Raw genomic sequence first — 25119 nt, forward strand, 5'->3', positions numbered from 1 at the left:
AAGAAATGGGCTGCCGAGTTTAAACGTGACCGTATACTAGCCTTGAAAATGATCCACGTGAAGGACTTCCAAAAAGTGTAGCAACACCAGAAATCATTGATCAAGTGCACGATATGCTATTGGATGACCGGTGAGCCAAAGTGCTTGAAACTAATGAGACTATAGGCATTTCAAAAGGACGTGTAGGATATATTTTGCATGAAGAATTGCAAATGAAAAGCTTTGCTCAAGATTTGCCGTGCTTGCTCACAGCAGATCAAAAACGCACTCGCATGAAAATCTCTGAACAGTGCTTGGAGCGTTTTAACAAGAATTAAACTGATTTTGTGCTTCAATTTATTACTATGGATGAGACTTGGATTCACCATTACGCACCAGAATCCAAACATTTGACTAATCCAATTCCTAGGATTAGTCAAATCCTGGGAATTGACTAATATCGTCGTAAAATGTGAGATATCCTAACTTAAAGATATCCTAACTCAAATCAGTGGACAGAAGCCAGTTGTTCAGCACCAAAGAAGACAAAGTCAGTTCCATCTGCAGATAAGGTCAGGACATGGATGTTTTGGGATGTTAAGGCATTTTGTTTATTAATTATTTTGAAAAGGGTAAAACAATAACTAGGGAATATCATTACGATCTTTTAACGAGAATAGACGAAAAAAATTTGTGGGAAAAGACCCGGTTTGCAGAAGAAAAAAAACATCTTTCATCAGGACAATGAACCTGCCCACGAAGGTGTTTTGGCAATGGGAAAATTAAGAGATCTACACTATCCACCCTAATCTCCAGATTGTCTCTCTCTCACTTCCATCTCTTCCCATAACTAAAACTCTTCCTCGCTGGTCAGCGTTTTTCTTGTAATCAAGAGGTGATTGCAGCTGTAGAGGGGTATTTTGCAGATCTAACTGAGAACCACTACAGGGACGGGATGATGGCGATAGAGCATCACTGGAATAAATGTATTAGCCTTAAGGGAGATTATGTTAAAAAATAAAAATAATTTTTTAATTATAAATTCGTTTTTTTTTTCATTGTTAGGCCGCGAACTTTTCAGACTACCGTCGTAGAAGGCTTCTCTTATTGTAAATGCCGGAACTGACCCGATAAGTTCAGCATTCTTAATTTAAGACAAGACGCTTGAACTTGCTCTCTGCTTTTGCATTCGGTGGGAACTGTAAACAACAAGAAACATGGAACATTAATGAACTCTTTGACTGGCAAATGAGTCCAATTCAGGTCTGATTCAAATCCTGGGAATTGACTAATATCGTCGTAAAATGTGAGATATCCTAACTTAAAGTGCCGTTTTCCTGGAGTTGAGATGGAGTTATATATTTTCCAGATGTTTCCTAAATGCTTTTGATATTGCTTGAAGCGCTCCTCTGACAACTGGAATTTTTGTTCTCCTTTTGTTCCAAGTCGTTGATTTTCAACCTCCAGATCTTCATACTTGCTCAGTGTTCATGCACTTTTGCTTCTACTCTACTAGCACCTGTTATTGCCACATCAGTAATGCTCACGTTGTTATTCGATTGCTGTACTGATACAAGGTGAATAGAGTAGGAGAAAAATTGCATGAAAAACTGACCTGGCAATCTGGAACGTAATAAACCAGATGTCCAGTTGTCTAAATTTTAACGCCCCATAATATATTTCATTTCAACTGTGTGTTTCCAAGGGGTTTTGCTAGTTGGGAAAGCATGTTCCCTACACACGCTCTAGTGTGCAGCTTTTGCTATCCGATCATGCATTTGTTTGTAGTCTGTGTGAGTAATCTTGCCGCAAGAACTAATTAGATTGTCCAGTGTCTCCTCTTTACCTCTGCACAGTCGACATTTGCTATCGTTACAGATCTTTTCGATCTTCGCCTTGATTGCATTCGTTTGTAGTGCTTGTTCTTGAGCAGCAAGCATCAGACCTTCTGCCCCTTTCTTCATGCTGAAGCCACTGCCAAGTAAAACCAACCGTCAACGTTCCTTTCAATATCCTTCAATTATTCACTATGGAGTGCTTTATTTTTCCAACCTTTTTGATATTTTTGCCAATTCTTCCTCCTTTTATCGCTTTTATGAATCTACTACACTCACTACGTTTTCTTTTTAAGCTTTAGTAGCATCCTTTCTGCTTTATCGTGATGTAACCATTGAACGCTCACTTTTCTTCTTCTTTTTCTGTTACTTTTGGATTATGTTGTAAAAGGGCAGTTCTCCATTTTTTTCTTGCTATGTATAGCCGATCTACATCACTGGATGGGTGCAAGGCAGTATTCACTGGCATTACTATTATTATTACTATTATTATTATTATTATTATTAGAAACCCCCAGGAAGTCCATGACTCATCGATGAAGGTCACACATCACTCTCACAGATTGTCATACGTTTTCTCGAATTCAGTTCAGGCTACACACACACTGGCTACTTAGACATGAAAATTCTTCTACTCTCTGTTATGTGAGGGGGGGGGGAATCCTCTCACTTCTTCCTTAACCACACAAAATCTTAACTTCTGCGAATGCCCTCTGGTTCTATCCTTCGATAAGAAAAGCAATTTGTTAAAAATTTAATATCGTATAACACTATTTGAGAAGTTTATGAACATTTATGGGCAATCTGTGATCGTGATATCATCTTTTTAACTCTCCTTTGTGCCTCCACCACAGCTTCTTCATTCATTCCCTTGGAATCCAGAAGACAAAATCTTCACACGGTGGTCGAGGCCTTGAAAACACCTCCCTTTCAATGTTCGTTTCAGCATTACAATTATCCTTTGAGTTGTATTTCAAGTCTTTGCTAGATGACTCTTGAACTTCACCTTCCTATCCATGGTACCTCTAGAATTCGTAGTCTCATCAGTTTCTCGCAGCATAACCCTACCGATATAATATGTCGACGGACATCAAAGTACATAACTTTGCGCTTACTAACATTGAATTGGTAGCCATTATCATTTGCCTACATATCAGTAGCATTCCTGTTTTCCTTCCTTATCTTCATATATCTTGTCAGATGTTTCCATATATATCATTAATGTGTAGATTGAGCAACAATGTTACAAGGACTGATTGTTTTTTGGATCCTCGGGCAACACCACTGGTCGCCTTAAATCTGATAGATTCACACCCGCAGTATACTACTTTGTAATACATCAGATATCTCCTTTTCCAGGTCAACAGTTTGTATTCCGATCCCATATGCTCCAGTTTATGCAAAAGCCTTTCGTGTGGTATCTAATCAAATGTCTTAGCAAAGTCCAACAATATCATATTGTATGCATTATCTTTATCGAACTCAGCAGTAACATTATTTTAAAATAAGAGCAAATCGCTCAGACATGATATCCCATGCATTTTCTTGGAGAGTATAGCTTGCCTGTCAACCCATTTCTATAAGTGCGTTCTTACTAACTGCTCTAAAATCTTCACACCACTCCTTCACAAGATTCTGATGGATCGGTCGTTAGGCACATCCGTTTGGGCACCACCCTTGTACAACGGAACTCTCAGATATTCTTTCCATTTCCTGAGCTGAAACTCAAGGTATACAAATATGTCAAGGACCTGCTACCTAGTTCGGCTGAACAGGATAGCTAACGTGCTGATATCCCGTCTCTCTTTATTGCTGATTTTTATTGTTTATTAATTTCTTTTATTTCCAACTTTTCTGTTACAGAAATCAATGTACTGCTTGCGTGCGTCCTTCGCACTTATTCGCTGTGTGACTTGTTTCTCTGTTTCTCTCTCTCTCTCTGTAGCGGAGTCGGTGGCCTAGAGGAAGAGTTCTGGGAGGATCGAGTGTGCTCAACTACATGCTGTACATCCGAGGGAACAAAAAAGATTATGACGAGTGGGCCAAGCACGGAGCGTACGGCTGGAGTTGGAAAGAAGTTTACCCTTACTTTCTCAAGTCAGAAGACAATCGCGACCCCGCCATTGCAGAGAACGGTAAGAATTCCAGTATTCATTCTTCACACTATAAGTAAGCGCAAACAGCTCTGTTATCCACCGTACACTTCCAAACATTTCCAATCACTGGAAATGTTTGGAATGCTCAGAAGCATCTCAAAAACGATCATTTGTGCGTATGGAAAAGGAAAATTGTCCTCACACGAAAATAAAGGGTTTCAAACATTTTCCGGATTTTTCTCTAGACAGCACACAAAAAAAGTTATTTATAATTTGATTTACCCACTTTAAACATGACCTTCAGACGTTTTCCTTCCAACACTGCAACACTTTCTACTGCCGACCGAGAGGAGTCCTTGACAGACTGCTGGCTCCAGAATAACACACGTCTCACTGCTCGACACGCTAGCAGAAAAGACGAAGTAGCGTGGATTTGGTGCGCAGCTTCGAGCAGACTTTGAAAACAGATCTTCACTTTCAGTTCATATTAAGGAAGACAACGTTGCTTATTCTGGGAGATTTTGAAACCGTTTTCGACACTAAATGGCTTCTATTCATTGACTTCTTCGTGTATCAGTTCTGGAAAACATACCGGATACTTCAAATTCTTTGGTAGAAAAAATCTGATTTAAAACTTTAAAATTACTAAGTTTGATTATGAGTTTGGTAGCGTTATTAGTGTATATCATTTAGTGCTGCAGTAGTATCTCCCCTCCCAAAGCCTATTCACTGCGCTAATGAATTATGCTTTTGTCACCTTTCGTGGGAGGGAGACAGATTAAATAAATAAACAAGAATAATAAATAATCGGGAGTCCTGCGCAAGATTAAAATAGAAATGCACCAAACCAATATTAGGCATAATCGTGTGCGGGAGAGAAGTAGCGTGCAAGAGAGCAAATGAGAGCAAATCGAGAATGAAATACCAAGGAAGATATTTCGAATCATCGGCGTCAGAGGATAGCAGTGGTGAAAATATGACGATATTATAAATCTTCCACTAGACAACAGAGCTTGTAGATCGAGGTGATGCATGAGGGGCGGAAAGTCGAGGAGTAGAACGGATAATCCTAATAAAATCAAGTGGGAAGAAAATTAACTCGTCCTTGAAGGCATCTGGACACTCGGCATTCCAGAGGAATCTGAATGAAATCAAGATCGCTGACTGGACTAAGAAAGCGAAGAACAGATAATATCAGAGGACAGCAGTCCTATCACGTGATTTCTCCATCCAGGAGGTTGACTGTCGTCGATCTGTGCCTGAGATCCATAATGTGCAGGAGGAAGATGAGATGCTGAGCATTTACTCGATCTTCCACGTCGCAGTCACTATCCTATGTTTGTAGAGTGTCTGTGTGTGTGTGTGTGTGTGTGTGTGTGTGTGTGTGTGTGTGTGTGTGTGTGTGTGTGTGTGTGTGTGTGTGTGTGTGTGTGTTCTCGGCGCCGGTTTGCCTGTTTTCAGGAACGAAAATCCCGAAGGGAAAACCCTCCGTCTGGGAAGGCTAACTCGCCTTCGACCGAAAAGACCTGATAATGGTTCCTCTCGTCATAGAAGAAACTCGACCCTCGGTCTTTCCAATCGAAGGGCGCGTCAGAACCAACTGAGGTACGGAGGCGAGGGGAGCCGCGCTGCAACTGAATATCTTGGCATTTCAAGGTGATCGTAGTGAAATAAGATCATAAGAGAGATGAAGTAATTCCGAGCACGAACAAACCTTTGAGTGAATATCGCTGACAGCCACTTTCACGCGTTTCCGCAAGGCCCGGCCCAAGAATGCCATTCACTTCCACTTTAGATTTCTGCGTAAAACACGAGAAACACGAGTGCAGGAAGATCGCAGTAATTTTACATCGCAGACGAGGATGAATGCAGAAGAAAAACAAGAAGTGCGCCGACACACGCAGTTGCGGGCTATTTATTTATTTATCGTATTTTTTTGGCGGGGAAGAAAGTGTGTATGTGTTAGCGCAAGATAAAATCGTCACATTTTGGAATTATTGAACGATAGAGAGGAACGGTTGATGGACGTATAAGCGAAGCGGACCCTTTTCACTGCAGCACTTCCTGTTGCGAAGGCATATTGCATCTCGCACCGGGGAGACTCCGAACAGGTCGTACGGTAGTAAATGGATAATTCATGACGTTGTAAATGGCGTCGAAGGTCACGGAAAAATAGCGGAAATGAACAACTCCATCAAGCTGTACAGAGGAGGGAAAGCGGGCTCTCTCCTGGGGGGGGGGGCAGTCCTAAATTTCTGAGCGCTTGAACTACTCGAAGCATTGTAGCAAACAGTTAATGGTCCACTAGAGGGCGCGATTGAATAATTTAATTATTTTTGAACCGTTTTGCTCGTATTGATTTAGTCACTTGATGATCTTTTAAACAAGAAAGAAAAAAAAAGAAGAAGAAATCTTGGACATCCTATAAAGGGGAACAAAAAAGGTATCGAAAGTGTACTCAGCGTACAGTTCTCAAACTTTCTGTCCATTGTGGACTAAATCTTGTACATTTTACTCAGTCCCAGTGAAGTAAGTAGTTGAAGCAGTGTTTCTTTAACTAACTCTGGGCTTCCGACAAAGCTTTCAGTGGTTTCCTTCAGGGCATGCAGATATTTATAAGTTGTATTACATCGGATTTCTGCCAGCAAAACTTCAGCGAATGTGGAAAATGCAATCACAAAATCCGTGTGCAGATGGGGAGAATCCCTACCGTTGCTTGGGGGCAAGGTATTAGGATGTTATTATTTATTAAATTCATTTACCGCTATGAGTAAAGAGACGAAGCTAGATTTCTTTTTATTTTGCAAAACAACAAAAGTTAGTGGGTCTATTAAGGACACGTGAATGTAACTGCTGCAGCTGAAAGTACGAAGAAATTTAAACTCGAAAACTCATATTTCTCACTGCAAAGTGAGAAATATGAGTTTTCGTGTATAGTGAGAAATATCAGTGTGTAGTGAGCGAATATTATTTATTAAACCGACATACTTCTATGTTACTTTATTATTTGTAATAGTATTTATTAAATGTTGGCATGTTCATTGCGATAAGTTTTATTGAATATTTCACAGGGATTCCTCGAAAAATAAATATTTTGATGTTTTGAAAACAGTACTGCGGACAAAGTTTTGTTGGACGAAGGTGGGTTCGAATGCAATCTAGAAAGAAAATAACCTTTGCCGATCAGATTACTGATCTCGTGGCCTTCGTAGCTTCAGCAGCAGTTCAGACCAAACCTGTCCGCATAACCCTGTGATGCGGACAGTTCTTTTTTTAATTTATATTTTACTCCCTGAAGTAGATGATGGGTGGTTTTTCTTCGGAGGTATGAAGATCCGCACCTAACGTTGTAAAATTCCGGCACAGCACACGGAAGGGTGTGCAGTTTTATCGTGCCTAAAGTGGTGTCAAAAGGTGGGACACGGAAGCACAAGGGCCGGCATGCATGCATGCAAATCAGAGTACAAAATTAGGCCATAATATCGGATGTCGCCCTTCCGACGATTACTTTTATCGCTTACGTGTGTCGTGTAATCAAACTAAGAAGAGGGGCATCAAATGGGAAGTTGTGTGTATCAGTTTCCTGATGAGGCGGCTCGGCCTGAATATTCTCCGAACTGTGAAGATATGATAAGAGTTTAGTGCTGTAGAGCTCGTCGACCATTAATTTAAGGGACTGAGGGGTTATCGAGAAAAGCGAATCTAGATAAACAACTTGCGCAGTTCGTTAATATCCTGCTCGATGTTATCTTATGAGATAGATCCTGCATTATCGACCTTGAATACCGTACAGCCTCCATCCACGCAACGTTACCCTCTCTTTCGACTAATTCCACAGGACACCAATCCTTGTTTCAGCCGGAAGGCGTGCAAATATCAAGTATCTCAAATGTTTGCTTTTCATACTATCTGGTAGTTGTTTTATATACATGTTAGAATATCGGGCGCTGACTGTTTATTTATTTCCAATAATATATATATTACACTAAGCATCTGCTAACGATGACTAGTATGTATGTGAACGTTTAATTATCTTGTTGTTCTGTATTCTAACACACACACACACAAAGAAAAGAAAACAAAAATTGAACGTCATTTGAATTTTCGCTAGAAAGGCATCTGCAGTATCTCTTCGAAACATAACGGAAAAATTTATCCTCCTCCTTATGACAACTTCATCGATTATTCTGAAAGTTTTTTTTTTTCCAGCGTTGATTGACTCCTATTCTATGTTACTATTTTATTCTCTTCCATATTCCAGTGTTATATATACGTCCTGCAATCTGGAAAGAACTTATATTCAACCCATTCCTAAGAAGGTCGATAAATATTTTGCCATCTAATTAGCGCCCAATTTCAATCACTTTCGTTCTTTCAAAACCTTCTCTCCTCTGAAATAATAAACGATCGCCAGCAGAGAATCCTCCATTGTCGATCTATAGGGTATGTTTTATATATATATATATCTATATATATATATCTATATATATATATATATATATATATATATATATATATATATATATATATTGTTTTTTATGTTATCCCTCTACAACCAACCCGCGGCCCTGGACTATTAGTAATGCGCAATAAGATATTAAACTTTTAACATTATTATGTCATGTGATAAATATGCTATCTTTCTTTCCGTTTTGTTACAGGAATTTGACACTAGGGTTTAACATTTCAGAACAAAATATCAATTTTTTGTATATTTTCGACCCTATTTTCAGTCGACATAAATACATTAACTTTGAATTTTCAAGTGGAATGTACAGAGTTGCAATCAGATATTCAACTCAGAGAAATATTTGATCGTGTCTCTCTGCTAGATTTTTATAAGACCTCCCTTCCTAGAGAAAAATATCCTTCGTTTCACAACCACGCTTTATTCATGTCATCGTTTTTTAGTAGTACGTGCATTTGTGAACAACTGTTTTCAAGAATGGAGAATAAGAAGAGTAAAGTTACATCAAAAATTTCTGAGGACAACTTTGAGAGCTCACGACGAACTGCAACCACTTCCATCGAACCAGACATTGATGCATTGGAAACAAGACCAAATATCTCACTAGTTTTGTGTTTATGCTGCCCTCTTTTGTTAAATGTTATAATAAAAAATTAACAAAATAAAGGAAGTTTTGTTACTTCTATACATGATCTATATCATACATTTTATATGTGGCCCAAGAGAATTCCTCTTCACTCAAAGTGGCCCCATGCAAGCCAAAGTTTGGGCACCCATGCTCTGGATAAATGCCATGGAAAAGTTTGGGAAAGGTCAAGTGGTGGTCCTTGATATCTCTGAGATATTTGTTTGGATTTGTCACAAATGCCTATATATATATATATATATATATATATATATATCACTTCCCATCACGACAGAACGCAGGCTGTATAAATATTTTAACAGATATAAAATAAAGCAAGTCTTCTGACTTCCGCAGTTGAGCTTTCTGTCCAGCCTCACATTATGTGATGAAAAAGGAATGCTTACTTTCAAACTTTGCCATGCTGATGCTATTCGAGGGTCTATTCTTTTACCTACTCTCTTTCTTCTATATAGCAACGTCCTTATCCAGTTGATCATATGTTCAATATGAGAGCACGCCGTCCTCCTCTGTCCGAAATTAACAGAATATCCCCTTCTACAATCTTGAATTATTATCGCCAAACCATTTCTCTATAGAATGCCGATAACGTCCTTAATTTAAATGTTCGTAAAGAAGTTCAAATCCAGTTTTATTTCTCTCGACAATAACTCTGTTCTTCTAATTTTACTTTTGACGACGTTGAAATCCTTCTCCTCTTAAAAAACTCTGATATCCAGATCTCTCTCTCTTTCTTAGCACAAAGAAATTACAACTACTGCTTTCTCAGCATCCAGAACATTCTGCTTTCTCTTTCCCACTCGGAGTTACGTTACCTGTCAAAATTTCTTAAAACTAAAAATCAGAAATCCGTTCAATCATTGAATGATGTTCCCACCATTGACGAGTTCCCTGTAAACGCTTGGTAAAAGAGCAATTTTGATGACCGATCACTCACCAATTCACTCTACTTTCGTTCAAACAGATATTCTGGTTCCAGCTGACCTCCTTAATTTTTACTACCCATTTTCAACAGTTTCCATGGTTACTGTTCATCAAAATCAGCATCAGTAATTCTCCCCCTACCTTAGAAATTTTAAACTCGTAAAGTAGCTTTCAACTTCCCTTCATATTTGAATCACAAACTTACGGAACATTTTTTCCTTTTGTGACAGCTTTTAATTTATGGCGCATTCGCTCTTTAAATGATAGTTCGAGTCCCTCCATGGACATTGATGTTTTGTGAATGCCTTCGTATGGTCGATGAAAGTCACTCCAAGTGTGAGACCGTTCTCATCAACCTGCTTATTGGAGCCCTGAAGTGGCTTGAAAAAAGTTCCATGTTTGGTTTCGGTGTTTCTGGATTATCTTCCACTGCACCCACCCATAACACTATTTACTCTACACTTACAGATTCTGATGGTAGGAATCACATTAAAGTAAGTTCTCTTTCTCTTTCTTTCTTTAATTGTATCTTAACCTCTATTGTATTTAAGATGTACATAGTAAAAGAAAAAAGAAAAAAAAACAGAAAGAAAACTAGTATTGGATGTACGTACAGGGATTTCAACTTGCAGCCTATCATCTGGGCATTACATATGCTATAAATTCACTGCGATGATCAAATGCCTGTTAGCTGGGAAGCCATATTCGGGATTACTAACAGGTCCACTGACGTGAAAGCGTAGACAAAAAAAGCTGGAAGTTGCTGACACTAGGTAGGCAGATTATGTCGCAAACAAAGATATCGTAAATTATGAACTTAAGAATAACCGCATTTGTTAACAAAGCAGCATAGAAACAGTCCACGTTATTTTAGTTTAGAATCAAATAATCAAAAATAACAAACATTCTGTGAAAGGTGCTTATACATTGGAGCGATTCGGTCGGTTTTTATATTAAAATTATGCAGCTTCAGGTGATCGATGGCGCCGATCACGAATTTAACAAAACGGGGGGAAAAAATCACTAAAGTCCGGATGGACACAGCGCAGTCATTTTTCGTCCACAGCTCTCACAATAGAAACTTTAAAGATGATGGATGAGAAGGTGATCGAAATGATGGACGTCATTTCGACCAGTGGAGCCATCACCGTATTAAAGTTGTAAGGTCCTAAGTCTTCGCCACACCATATTAAGGTACTAAGACTTTCGCACCGCAGAAAAAAATGGATTCTGATGAATGTACGTTTATTATTTTTTTTAAGACCACATGATATTGCTGGAGTCATTTTTCTTATTTTAGACCGAAAAGCCACCACGCTGCAGACTCTCTGCAACCTGCCAAAATCTTCCGACAACTCCTCCGCGTTTATGTGTCCCAGGTGACCTCACCTACGCTTTTTAAGGCTTCAACGTTGAGGACAAAACCGTGAAGTAAGGGAAACAAAACAATCCCACGAATGAATAGCTCGGCATAATTTCACGGAATCCGATTATTTCAGTTCAACTAATGATGTTTACAGAGTGAGTCACAGTGGTTAAGGAAGCTGAGAATAATCTTTAAGAATTTAGGAATGACCTAGGTTCGAATCTCCACAGAAAAACAAACAAACAAACGCACACACAGTTATCAGACAAACACCGACTGACATCACAACCTGATTTGCTTCTTCGTAATTCCAAGTAGCCAACCATCCACAGAGTTGTCTGGGAAGCGATTATCGGAATGACTGCTTTTACTTTAACGTGTTGTCATTTTACCTTTGTTAAATAGTTGGAGGTGGGGGGGGGTGATCACTGACTGTGATCAGCCTAGCAGACAAGTGTATGTGCTCGTAATAAATTCAGGTTTTTGCAGTAATCTCTGCTGAATAAAGCCGTTGGACAAAGCCCATCGTTGAAGGCGGTACCGAAAAACAGCTATTTTAATGTGCTGCAAACAGGAAGGTTAGGCTAGTGTCATATTGCTTCAACTTTAATGTGCACCCTCCTAACATACACACAATCTCGTTGAACCTTCTTCAACAGAAAGCTACGCCGAAGGTCACCGAAACATTAGTGGCATATCTACTTAAACAAACAAGCCTAAAGATCCTGCTACAGGAAATATGAGCTGCTGTTACCGTCCTGATTTTTTGGCGCTCATAAAACGGAGGCATTGAAGCACGTGCTACAAACATGTGTCTAATTCCCAAGTGGAACAAATCAGAAGACGTCTTGGAGAGGGACACTGTACAGTTCAATGACGATAGCACATTCCTAGAAGGGGAATTCGGAATGATGTGGAGGGAAACTTAAGACGCAATAATAAACAACTGGGAAACGAAGTAATCCTTTTTAAGTTCCGGATGGAACACAAAAATAAAAAAGAAGAAAATCACATCGAAGGAAAGAAGAGCGCGATCATCGAAGCACTGATCACAACTCTTTTGGTAATCGGTGATCAGACTGGAATAAAGGGAGACTTCCACCATCGCCCATTTTATCGGCACACCTTGAGAAACTCTTCTTGCAGCAATGAAGAAAGGCGAATAGACGACTTTAACTCTTCCGTAAACAATCTTTGACTCCAATCTGCACAGCAAAACATCAGAAACTTGCTGCAGGGCAAAGAAAAAGGGGATTTAAAAATCTTTTGGGGAATTCACAGATATTTAAGTTGAAAAATTCTCGACTTTATGCAACTTCGCGTGAATTACACCAAACAGCTTCCATCTCCCCTTCTTCCTCTTTTCTAATCCCTGAAGAAGAAAGGTTTACAATTGCACTCAACGATTGCAACGAGAATATCTCCAACCTGAGGAAACCAACTTTTATTTTACATCTTAGACAAAAGCAAAGATGTAGACAGACAACATGCACACAAACTGTGACCTTTATGGAAAGAAATATACGGACCTACCCCCAATGAAACAAAACTGAAATAAGGTACAGGTTGGATTTTGGTGTTTATTTCTGACGACGGGTATGCACTGATAGGCGCCCGTATGTCGAATGTGAGCGTGATGTGTTAGGGAATTCTCTTCTCTTCTGCTGGGGAGTTTAGAGTCTGTTGTACCGACTTACTGATACGTGGTTGAAGAGGCACGGCTCAGGGTATTTATCCGGAAGATGTTGTGTTTATCATGTATCTGTGGCATGTCTGTAGATAGTCTTTCCGCTACTCGAAACACATTAAGGTTAAGGTCACGCGATGAAATGTTATAATGCCGACTTCCCCTTTTGTTTGGTAACATGTGTTAGAGGCATGTCAATGGTTAATGCTGCATGCAGTACTTTTGTAACAGTTACCAAAACTTCTGTTAGAATATTTGTCAAGAGTTATTAAGCATCTTGTCTATGTAATCCAGTGTTTCTTCATCATTCGCATATTAAGTGTGTAAGATCGTGAATTTATGTAAATGGCCACTTATTCAAAGACCCAAAAACATTAGCGATTACATTTCCCCCCTGAATATGTTGGCCTAGATTCAGGATTGCCGTCAGTTAGACACAATTTAGGTTGTTTCTCTGGCGGATGGTGGGATGGACTGTTAGAGAACTATAGCCGGAGATTGGTTAGGTCAGATTCACACGAAATTTCGTAAATGCCTGCATTCATCCTTTCTCATAAATACGCGCGAGTCCTTCTTCTGTAATAACTTACTTCCTTCATATTTCTGTTTGCCTTGTTTGATAGGTTCGTAGGTAATAATAAGACCGATAAAAAAGGCTTGGACCTCCTTGATGGTTTTCGTATTTTTTATATTCACCGCAATCTTCTGTTGTTTTCTGGGCGATTTGCTTTTCGCGCGAGAATCAATTGTTACGATGGGATCCCTCCTCGAGGATGACCTCTTCGGAAGCTCCTGAATGTGCTTGAAACTGACGTGAATGGAATTGGAATGGTGTGTTGACCTTCTAGTGCTGAAGGCCGTCCAAGGGCGCCGAACACTTCCTTTCTTGTGCTAATAACGAGGCATGTGTGTCAGCGCCGTAAACGTTAGGTCAGCGTCCTTAAGCAGGTCAGGCGTGGTGTTCACGTACGAAAGCGCCCCCATTACTTTGTCACGTGGGTTATAACCCTTCATCTCCAGCGTTCGCGAAATGAGTAAGTGAAGATTCTCTTACAGCGAGAAGACGCGTGAGAATGTTTTAGAACAACGTTTGAAAATACTCAAGAACCCATGTGAGGTGTGGTTTCATTTTTTTTTTTTTTATGTTGCTACCACCCACGAAAGATTACTAATAAATCTATAATACATTTCGCAACGTGGGTGGGATGAGGATTTTTTTTTTATATTAATTTTATATTTTTTTTCTTTAATTTTTTTGTTTTACATATTCCGAAAACCCTGCTCTAGCGACCAAACACGGAACTTTTTGAAGCTTCCAGGCCTGCAATAAGCGGGACGGTGGTCTCACACCGGGCGATGAAATTCATCTCCCACCTAAAGACAATCACAAACATACATACCCAAGGTGGGATTCGAATCCTCAGCCTGCTGGTTGCCCAAGTGGGTAGCCTCAGATATCCACTCGGGCAACCAGGCCGGCTGAATTTGCATTTACGGCCAAAGCAACTCAGGCTACGGGGCCAGTGCTATTGTGTGTGTGTAAATTGCTTGTGTTCTGTGTGTAAATTGCTTGTGTTCTGATGGCCGGTTTCCCTGCTTTATGGAATGGAAACCCGAGTTTCTGGGAGGAAAAATCCTGCGACCTCCTTATCACTACGACCGCAGAAGAGGGAATGACGAGTGAAGATTTCTTTCACCCTCTCCTGAAGTTCGTTTTGTGTGCCATTCCCAAATGAATTTCAGCTTTCAACTGTAGTCGGTTATATATATATATTTTTTTTCTTTTTCATATAGGCTAACCTGATTAGGCATGGTTGTTCAGTCGTCTCCAATGTCACTAATTATCTGTAATATTATTAAAAGATTGCACTCTTCATTCCTTTTGAATGCTAATTAAAAGATAACTGCATCCTTTTTCCTTTGTTTCTGTAACAAGAGCAACATATTATTGCGTTGATTAGCAAACAGGAATAACCAAAAACTTATTTCCTAAAAGTACCTTCGTTGCTTTCAGTGAAAAAAAGAATGAATGAAAAGGAAGTGTATAAATAGGGGCTACAAGGAAATAAATTGTAAAATCTATTTAACTTAATACTCTTCACTGACAAAGCACGGCATAGAATTTGAAGTAAAAAAATAAAAGAAATAAAAATCAGAATTAAAAAAAAGGTAATTCGGCCATCAAAGAAAGAATTAGCGAATACAACAGAAGAAGCTCTCTCTCTCTCTCTCTCTCTCTCTCTCTCTCTCTCTGTAGAGAGAGATTGATTGCGCAGTTATATCATGTTAGTTGCATCAAGCGCAACTGGTATCGTGTGTGCGTCATGTTAGCATCCAGGCGAAATACAAAGAGAGAAATCTTTTGTCATCTGAAAAACTTATGCAAAACGGAAACAATATTTGATCGATTCATTAGCAATTCTACAGCAATCGCAATTCGAAAAATAAAAGGTTGATGATTTTACAGATCGGAAAGAAGAAAATTCTCGCAATAATTAGTAGTGTTTTTTTTTTTTTTTTGAAGGGGGGGTGGGATGATTAAAGGATGTTTCTACGATCGGACATCTTTCATACTTCATGTTTTCATTTGTGTGGTTGGAACATTGAACTTAAAAAGACTAATCTTGGTTCTAATTTGTTCACTATTTAAGGAGGTTGGAACCGTTTCTGCCATGAATTCACTCTCTGCATATCCAAAAATCGCTCCATTAGAGTAGCGAGTTCCCAATAATGAAATTTTGCCCTTCTTTCAATCGTTGCGGTAATTCTTTTGCAAAATGCATAAAAACACACTTCCGGTTATAAAAAGAAGAGACCCCGATTTTCAGCAAGTTCAGTTCCTCCGCCGGAAAAGCCGCAGATGCAAAATATCCGCGACTCTCTCTGTGCAAAACATTCGTTAGATGATGCGGGCAAACTTTCTTTCTAGAAATCAACGAGATTCTCAAGGAAGGATGTCGATGCTGAGCAGTTTTTTCATGGAACAATTTTGAACAGCAAACCTTTTTGTTTGTTATTAAGCGCATCCAATGAGAATCAAAGTAGATGGAATGAATGACCGAATGAGTGAATGAATGACCGAATGAGTGAATGAATGAATGGCAGTATCCCTTATGAAAGTGGTCAACATCTTCCTTGCTACGGTAGCTCTTAGTGAAGATGAAGATATAAAGAATTCGTACAGCCATATGTCAATAAATACATTTGTGTGTGTATAATTTTAACTAGATATTATATTACTTTAACATTCGATTTATTTCATAATGAATCAATGCTGAACATTTACAATTGAAATGTGCTTTTGCTTTCTTTGTTTAGGATATCACGCAACAGGAGGTTACCTGACCGTATCATCGCCGCCGTACGCCACTCCACTCGCCATTGCCTTCGTTGAATCGGGTGTCAGTCTGGGATACAAAAATCTGGATGTCAACGGGCCCATCCAAACAGGTATGCGCGCGCTACATACACAAATAGTATTAGATAGATAGAGAGAGATAGAGAGAGCAGTTCATAAACTAGGCCAGTGATGGCGAACGTTTTTACCCAGGTGTGTCAAACATCTTTTTTTTTTTGAAATATTGACGTTGTTGATGTGCCGCTTGCATACATGCATTATAAATGTAACTACATAATCACAGATGGTGCTTATACATATCATATTAGGCTATTTATTTAATAGGATATTGATATAAAATCTATGAATTCGTATTATACAATTAATTTAATAAACTGAAGTTACAAATTTCCATTACATTTCATGACTTTTCTGTTGCTGACTGCTGGTAGAAAGTTGATTTATAGAAGGGGAGGGCTATAGTGTGTACATTTTGATGCCACACAGGCAGCGCTCAACTCATTGCTCAATCTATTTCTCCCTTTCGATTTGATGTTATTTAAGGCAGAAAACAGTTTCACAAGAGTATGTAGAAGAGAAAATTGTTAGAAAAGCTTTAGCAAAGATTTTACTAGCAGGAAAGTTTTCGGGAAGCTTTCGGAGCTTTTCGGGTGAAGGTGAGGTATTCGTTGTTATACAGATTTTGTAGGATTTCCCCCCCCCCTACCAAAAATTCGACTTTTTCGTCCGAAACAAGCAAACTTGAAGCCAAGAATACTTATAGAAAAAGAGCTGAGCACCTCATCCTGGCGTTGTTTCGAAATCTATTGCTTAGAATTTCACAATCTGAATTTTTACACGCGGTATCATGCAGACGTTCCCGCTCAAGTTCTTCTAATTCATTTCTATGAGCAATAAACTTCTTTTCCAGATAGGATTACACTGGAAGTCGTCTAGTTGCATTTCTGGATCGTTTAAATCCAATCACTCAAAGCCATCCATGAATTCTGTTTCATCAGGATACTTTATGAATTGGATTGTTTGTTCCAACGTTTGAAATTGCTCAAATCTAGAAGAAAACTGCTCAGTTACTGACTTTAGAACTTCAATAGATTGGTTGATATGTTGTTCACGATTTTTGGGGCTGGTTTCGTTAAAAAAAAAATTTTACTCTTGGGAAATACTTAAAATTGTTACTTTCTAAATCACGTTGAATTATTTTGAGCTTATTCTCAAAGCCAAAACCTACCTTCGCCTTAACTGAGGGCGTTCTTGCACGATTTATTGCAGTTTTTTCATCAGAATACCAAATATTTTTCAACATCCAAGGTGTGTCACCTGAAACCCTCAAGTGTGTCAGTGCTGACATGTGTGTCATAGGTTTGCCATCACTGAACTAGGTTATTCATAAAAGACAGTTTTATGGGAATAAAAGTTTTTGTTTCATTTCTGTAAACGATTTTAGATTATTATTATTATTATTATTATTGCATGACACCCAAAAAGTCCTTGGAATCATCGCGGAGGGCACACTATACAACAACAACAACTCGCCTTTTTTGTGAGTGGTTTTGAATTAGTTTTACATTCAGAACTGATCAGTTTTAGTAGGAAGGGGGTTCCTCGGGGGATAAAAAGTGACTTTAGAGTTGAAATGCGAGGGGGATTTTGTATTCATGCTACCAAAGTAAACAAACATGGCAAAAATTTAGACGTCAATGCTGTGAAAAATAACCCCAAATGCATGGAAGAAAGAAAATTTCTGAAGACTGAATATACATATATATTACTTCCTGGTCCAAATATTAATCACGTACTGAGGTTGACGAGCTGAACCATATTTCTGTCTCGCTCTCTCTTAACACGAGCCGGGTGAAGAGATACACCATCAATAATTCAGCCGCTAGTAACTACATCTGCTACAAGATCTGATTATGCGGTTCTGGTTTCTAGTTCACTTCAGCAAGAATTACCAGATTGGTGATAGTGACCTTCTTTAACTTTGCTTTTTACTGGAAAGATGCCTTGTAAGATCTCAAACGACGGGTATGCAGCTCCTTTATAGTTTCAGTAAGGCCAACCCGCGACCAGGAATATCACTGTGAATATGATCTGTGAAAAAACAGTGGTTCATTTGGGGTTTATCTGGACACGACATGAACCTCTACAATCAAAATACTGTACTTTGAACGCTGAAATAAAGAGCGACTACATTCCTACATTTGCACTATACACACTATATATATATATATATATATATATATCCTGATGTGTATGTATAAACTGTTGCATGTATATACATTCAATTTTACTCTTGTAGGTTTTCTAATTCCTCAGGGAACTGTCCGGAGGGGTGCAAGATGCAGCACGTCCAAGGCATTTCTGCAACCAGTAAAGAAGAGGAAAAATCTGGACATCGTCACGCATGCGTATGCGACTAAGGTGAGAAACGCAATAAAACAACGTTTCCAAAAATGAATTCGCTAATTTCGCCCGGAGAAAAAATCAGAAGACAGAACCTAAATGTCAGTTAAATACAATTCAAAGTTAGAACACTGAATTTGCATTCACAAAATAAAATGGATACGAGGAAGTTGTACCAGCGAAGCACTTCCCTTGCATATATTTTCCATTTCGTCCGTTCATTCTCTCCCCACGCCAGTAAGTCTCATTTCTTCAGAGTGCTCTTTCACAGGCAATCTTCCATTTCAAACTGCCTGTTTGTGATATTTCCAGTACCAATCTTTAATTCATAATTTCCTTCGACTTCTTAGACCACTGACATAAACATATATTCATGTTTGTCAGAAATTACAACCTGGAACGAACCAGATTATTGGGAGAAGTTTATTTTTTGGAGGGTCGTTTGATTTCTTTAATAAAAACGAAAGAATGTCTATCTACATCCCTTTAGCATTTGATAAGGTTCATCGTTTGTGTGTTTCTTTATGCATTCTTTCTGTGTATTTATTGTGGAAAGCACTGTTTCTTATTTCTTCCAGTTCATTTCCAGATGAAGTGAAGATATTTCAACGTTCAACTCTTGAAAATTCGTCAGCTCCAAGGAATTAAATCACCGCGTGCAAATTCAGCAGTAATTTCCTTCTTTCGTTTCAAGTTCGTTCCCTACTTCAACGAGAATGAGCACTCTCTCTGATCACGGAATATAAAGCGCATTTAACCACCTGAAGAGGTGGATTTCAGGAAGCGAATGTTTCTCCGTGGCACCTCCGCCAACAGCGCAGTCAGGAGGGAGACAGTTTGCCCTTCGGGTGAAAAGAACTACGTTCGAACCCGTCTGGTAGGCGTGGGATAAATTGGATATTTCATTTGAAATAACTTTTCAAATGAATGCGAGTTAGCCAGTCTCACGTGAAGATGAGTCCTCCCCCCCCCCTTGTTCCAGGAACTAGAGTCTTCCGCGGGCGAAATTGGCAAATCATTTCATCAAATCGAAAGGAAAAATCATTATTTCTGATTTTTCCTTTCTTTTTCGCCTGCCAACTAAAAAACGTTTCCAAAACTACTAATATTCTTTCTTTGATATTTTCAGATCCATTTTGACCATTTCAAAAGAGCTTCCGCAGTGGAATTCGATCGATTAAAGATCACTTACGTGGTGAAGGCGCGTCGAGAAATAATCCTGTCGGCTGGAGCCATCAACTCTCCCCAGCTGCTCATGCTGTCCGGAATTGGCCCGCGACATCATCTGGAGAGCCTCAAGGTAAGTCCACTCTTAAACGGGTGCTGCGATTCCTGCAATTAATTTATGCGGGAATAACAATTTACGTGTTCTCTACTTAATTAGTTTCACACTGGATTCGTAATAGGTTACCATAGTAATGTGTTACTCAGCACTACTCACTTTTAAAACAGGGGCTTCTAAGCTTAGTCCGTATTGACTATGCAGCATGATTGGAAAGACCTGGTTTCGAATCACGTTTAGGAACCTTTATAGGGGTTTTTTCCTTTTCATCTTGCATTATATTCAGTGGTGAGGTTTAAGGGGTTCGCCCGAGCTCTTTGTTAAATTTTCTTAAATTTGCAGCTCCTTGTTCTTCTTCTTTACTTTTTTATTTTTCAAAAAAAAACAAAACATAATCTTTTGAAATATATTAAGCGACAAACTCACATGGTAACCTAACAAAGTGATTTTATTAATAATTATTATTATCATTTTACAAATAAAAATTCACTTTTGGTAATCGCATATAAATCAATAGGACTATAAAGTAATGCCCCTTGATTGGTACTGTTGCTTATCACTTGAAGTATAAAAACAAAAAGAAATATAACGTACTTCAATATTATTGTTTTTAGATAATCTTTATTTATTATTTATAGATTGTTTGTCATAAAAACTTCTATCGCAAACAAAAGAATAATGTTTTTCTTACGTAAGATAAATTAAGATAAATATTTGCATACAGATGATTGTATGCAAATATTTCATGTTTAGATCATGAAATATTGGTTTCAAAATAATAGCCTTTACAAGCTGTATTAATAAACGTTTTTGTGTGAAATACGGCTTTTTTTTTCTCGACGATTCGAGCCCTTTGTTAGAATTTCCATAGCTCACCACTGATGATATTAATGTATTAATATGTACGTAAATGTATGCTATCAAAGTGCATCATTGTCTTATTAAAAATGAATACAATTACGTAATTTTCCTCGAAACCTAAATGAAATTTTGTTAAAAAAAGAACTCAACGTCCCGTGACTGAGAAACGACAAAATTTATTCTTAAACGGAGTACATCTTGTTCGGATATTTAAAATTCTTTTAAAGCAATTATTTTTCTTTAAAACATTTTATTTTATAAATGCGCGCTTTCAGCAAATTCGCGCTCATTCAAATTAAACCCAAAAAAATCGACTTCAAGATGGAGCGTGACCCACGCCATGTAACCGTCCTCACATCCGGGAGCAGAGCATTCGTCCGGAGTGCGATTCCTTCGGGCCCTGAGTAACACGAGCTTTCGTGTTTTTTATTTTTTTATTTTTTTTTCATTTATGACGTAGTTTTAATTCTGCAATTCTTTCTGAAGAAGCTACATCGTTGGTTTCGTATGAGCGTTGCAGAAGCGGATTCGGTTGACGATTTTCTTCATTCGACTCACCTGCGTCGCCTCTCTTACGCTCTGTTCAGCAACCTCACGTCGCATCGAACGAATCGAAAGTATTTTGCTTGCCAAAAATTCTCCCTTCTTTTCTTGTGGAATCGTAATTTTTACGCGAGAAAAGTGGGGGAAATTTCTGCGGATTTTGCGTGCTTGCAACAGAAAAGGAAACCACTTAATCGGTCTGCTTTATCGCTTGACACAGAACGGGACTAAATTATTTCCAATCGATCCTAATTAATGGCGCTAATAAATGAGCCATCCGTTTACTTTCGAACTCCTTGCGTCATTCATTGGCACTAACTTTGAACTCGTTTTACAGATTCCTGTGATCGCGGATCTGCCCGTCGGTTACAACTTGCAAGACCACATCTATCCCGCAGGAGTGCACTTCGTAATCGAGGACACCGTCTCCATCATCACGTCCAGGGCCTTCACCCTCAAGAACATCCTCCAGTACTTCACCACAGGGACAGGTGAGTCCATTTTTCTTTTTTTTTTGGGGGGGGGGGATCTGAGAAGTGCGTTGGTAGTTTTGGTAGCTTCTCTTCATCTAAACCTCGCTATGAAGTTCAGTGCTTGTCAATGCTTAAAACTAGTCTTCAGCTAGACCGGTCGACCCTTAACGACACGGACTGTTTTTCGATCTAACACACGCAGAGGATATCTGTTAGCCTTTCTTAATCGATCATCATTAAGCAATGTTGACCCTGCATGCGATTTTTAAAACTGTGATAGAAAAAGATTGACCCAGGATACGACAATCACTGGATCCTTCAATACGCAGCCGTGTACTGCTTCAGAAAGCAGCTAGAAAAGCGGAAATCGTAACTTGCAGCAGATTCGTGTATCGTGCCTTCAGGTATAACCGTGGACGAAAATAGCAGCGCCACCTTACTGACCTGAGAATTTAATAAATGAAGTATAAAAAAAAAAAAGAAGAAAAACGAATTCTAACAAGAATAAGTTAATTGAGAATGCTACTGATATATTCTTTCTGAGCTTTCAAAAGAGCGGAATATACAACTACAAACGCCATGCTGTGTGTGTGTGTGTGTGTGTGTGTGTGTGTGTGTGTGTGTGAGAGAGAGAGAGAGAGAGAAAAGTTGCTTTAAGATGATCCTTTGTGATTTTGCGAAGGGTTATATTTCCCTTTTCTTTTTCATTTTAATTTGCTTTTAATTCAGATCATACCGCACTCGTACCCGTTTTTGTTTGTTCTGATGAATTGTAAGCGTGAACGAGAACAAGCGCTTGCTAGGATTTCTCCCTCCATCGGAGCTTTTTTTCTCCTTCAAGTTCACCTATGGATATGGATGGTCTGATGCTATCGTCATTGTGGATTCCACGCTTAAATGTTTTCAAGAGTTCCGGTTTTTAGATTTTTGCACCTTACTATTCTGTACACTGCCGGGTGGAATGTTTATGATTTAAGGGCGGCCCTCACAAGGGTGGGCTTTGCCTCAGTGTGCTCGTCCTCTGATGCTCTCTCTCTCTCTCTCTCTCTCTCTGTGTGTGTGTGTGTGTGGGCAGGTGCATGAAAGTTTTTTGTACTTCTACACATTAATTAAATACGTTTCCATGGAAACTCGATATTTATTAATTAATCCTATTTTTGTTTTTTATGAATTAACAAATGTTATACTGCAATCATTAAATTTCGTTTAGTACGCCAGTCAGTCAGCACTCGAGTTGTTATTCGGTTACAACGATCAATGAAGCACGTGCATAATATATTATATTAAAAAAAAAATCGAAATGTTTGTGTTTTTGAGATCTTGGAAACACATCGACATCTGAAACGGTTGTAAATTTGCCCTGGCTGGATTGAACTTCATGTAATTTCGTATGAAAAATCTTCGTTAAAATTTCCACTCATCTCCATGTTGGTCTTAATGCGACCAGTTTAGTGGCAAAACTGGAGCAGCACAAATAGGCGAAAGAACCTCTTTTAGGGTTTCAGTGATTATTTCGTACTTCTGCTGTAGCCAAGTGTTGCCGAAAAAGAATGTTTCATCAGTCATTCTTACGAGACCGAAATGCAGTGCAATACACAAAAAGTGCGTGTTATTGTTTTCGCATAAATTACAACGTGAAAAGGTTTTGTCCCTTTGTGCTGCCCGCACAACTCGTCCAACTGAAAGAAACTTTAGGTGACCTAAAAAGGCTTTTCACGGTATATTCCTTTACGAATTCTAAACACGGAATTTCAATAAATCCAATTCAAACATATTTCAACAGCAATTTCCGTATACTGATGAACAATACGAATTTAACAAGCGCTCACGCAAATATTCACGATCGTCTGTCGGCGAATAATTTCGTTGAAAACGGGGCCTTAAAATGCTGCTTTTTCTGAAGGGATTCAACTCGCGCATTAATTCAGGCAAACAAAGCAGAGTAGTTAGAGAAACCTATTTTGAAACGAAAAAAGCCGTTAATGAGGACAAAGAGTGCCACTTAACTGAACGTGGACAGATCGATGAAGGAGAATTAACTGCTGAAGTTCGACACCTTAGAGAGCAATACTTGAAGGTCACAAACTGCGAGGTATCTAACAGCGCCTTTTTCTTTTTTTTTTACTTTCAGGCCCCCTCACGGTCCTGGGCGGCGTCGAGGGTTTAGGATTCATTAACACCAAGTACGCCAACTACTCGGAAGACTATCCAGACATTGAGATTCATTTCCTATCGGGAAGTCCGGCATCGGACGGCGGTCAGACCTTCAGGAGGGTCATGGGCTTAAGTGATGAGGTAAGCAACTTCTCATGCAATCGTTTACTTCTTTTAACGTGAGATTCAACAGTTTCTTTCCCATAAATCAATTTCTCTCTCTCTCTCTCTAGCTTTTGAACAGCTTTTGATTCTTTGTTTCATAAATTTCTCACACCAATAACAGAAAAAAAAACTAATAAAAATATTGTACACTCTTTAGATGGACAAGTTTTCATTCGTATTTATCAAGAGGCGTGTCATTGAATAATATATTTGACATGTGACATGCGACACACAACGATAGTTCGGTCTGCTGCATATCGAAAATTTAGTAATCAGACAATCCCTCCCTTTCCTCACATAAAGTAAAGTCACGTGTCAGTCAATTGCCTTCTTCGAAGATATGTCGTATCATTGGGAACTCAAAATCGGCTCATAAAACTGTTGTGCTCGATGCTGAGGATGAAGAGTGGTTGGTGAGATTGACGGCAACCTGGAAGCGGTCGCCATTGGCATCATCACGTATAACTGCATCCTTGATTTGTGCATTCATTCCGTTTAAAACTGGATAAGCGATGAATATCACCTGACTGGGGTTCAGAAATTATTCTTTTCTTTAAATCACAATATGTAATAGCCATTACGTTTTATTTTTTTCGCTTGTTCGTCTAAAAAAACGCTATCTCTGAGTGCTTTCCCAGAGCACTTCAACAGCTCAAATTTCTCATCATGTTCTAACGATTATCACCTACTAACGATTATCTGTAAACTAAGTTCGCCGAAGACTCTCTCACTTATTTATACTTTCGTAGTCGTGGTGTATGTGTGAAATATCCCCTGTGATGTTTGCATTCGACAAAATGAACTCTTCTCTGGACAGAAAGCTTCATCGTTCAGTGTTACTGTTCGTCGATTTGAAATAAGACAGCAGTCCACTTTAGT

The 25119-nt window shown here is 38.9% G+C and overlaps 1 protein-coding gene across 1 annotated transcript in view; it reads left to right on the forward strand.

Moving 5' to 3' along the window:
* LOC150098286 (glucose dehydrogenase [FAD, quinone]-like) overlaps positions 1 to 25119 on the forward strand; it is an 81240-nt gene that overhangs the window by 50581 nt on the left and 5540 nt on the right. Inside the window, exons 3-8 of the mRNA XM_090405113.1 lie at positions 3760 to 3949; positions 16320 to 16451; positions 18659 to 18780; positions 19892 to 20062; positions 21786 to 21939; positions 24053 to 24216. Of these exons, the coding sequence (XP_090261239.1) occupies positions 3760 to 3949; positions 16320 to 16451; positions 18659 to 18780; positions 19892 to 20062; positions 21786 to 21939; positions 24053 to 24216 (933 nt within the window). The remainder of the gene's footprint in view (positions 1 to 3759; positions 3950 to 16319; positions 16452 to 18658; positions 18781 to 19891; positions 20063 to 21785; positions 21940 to 24052; positions 24217 to 25119) is intronic.

This window comes from Typopeltis vanoorti, chromosome 15, assembly GCF_054136105.1.
Source record: "Typopeltis vanoorti isolate ZY-2024b chromosome 15, IOZ_Tvanoo_1.0, whole genome shotgun sequence".
Classification (NCBI taxonomy): domain Eukaryota; kingdom Metazoa; phylum Arthropoda; class Arachnida; order Uropygi; family Thelyphonidae; genus Typopeltis; species Typopeltis vanoorti.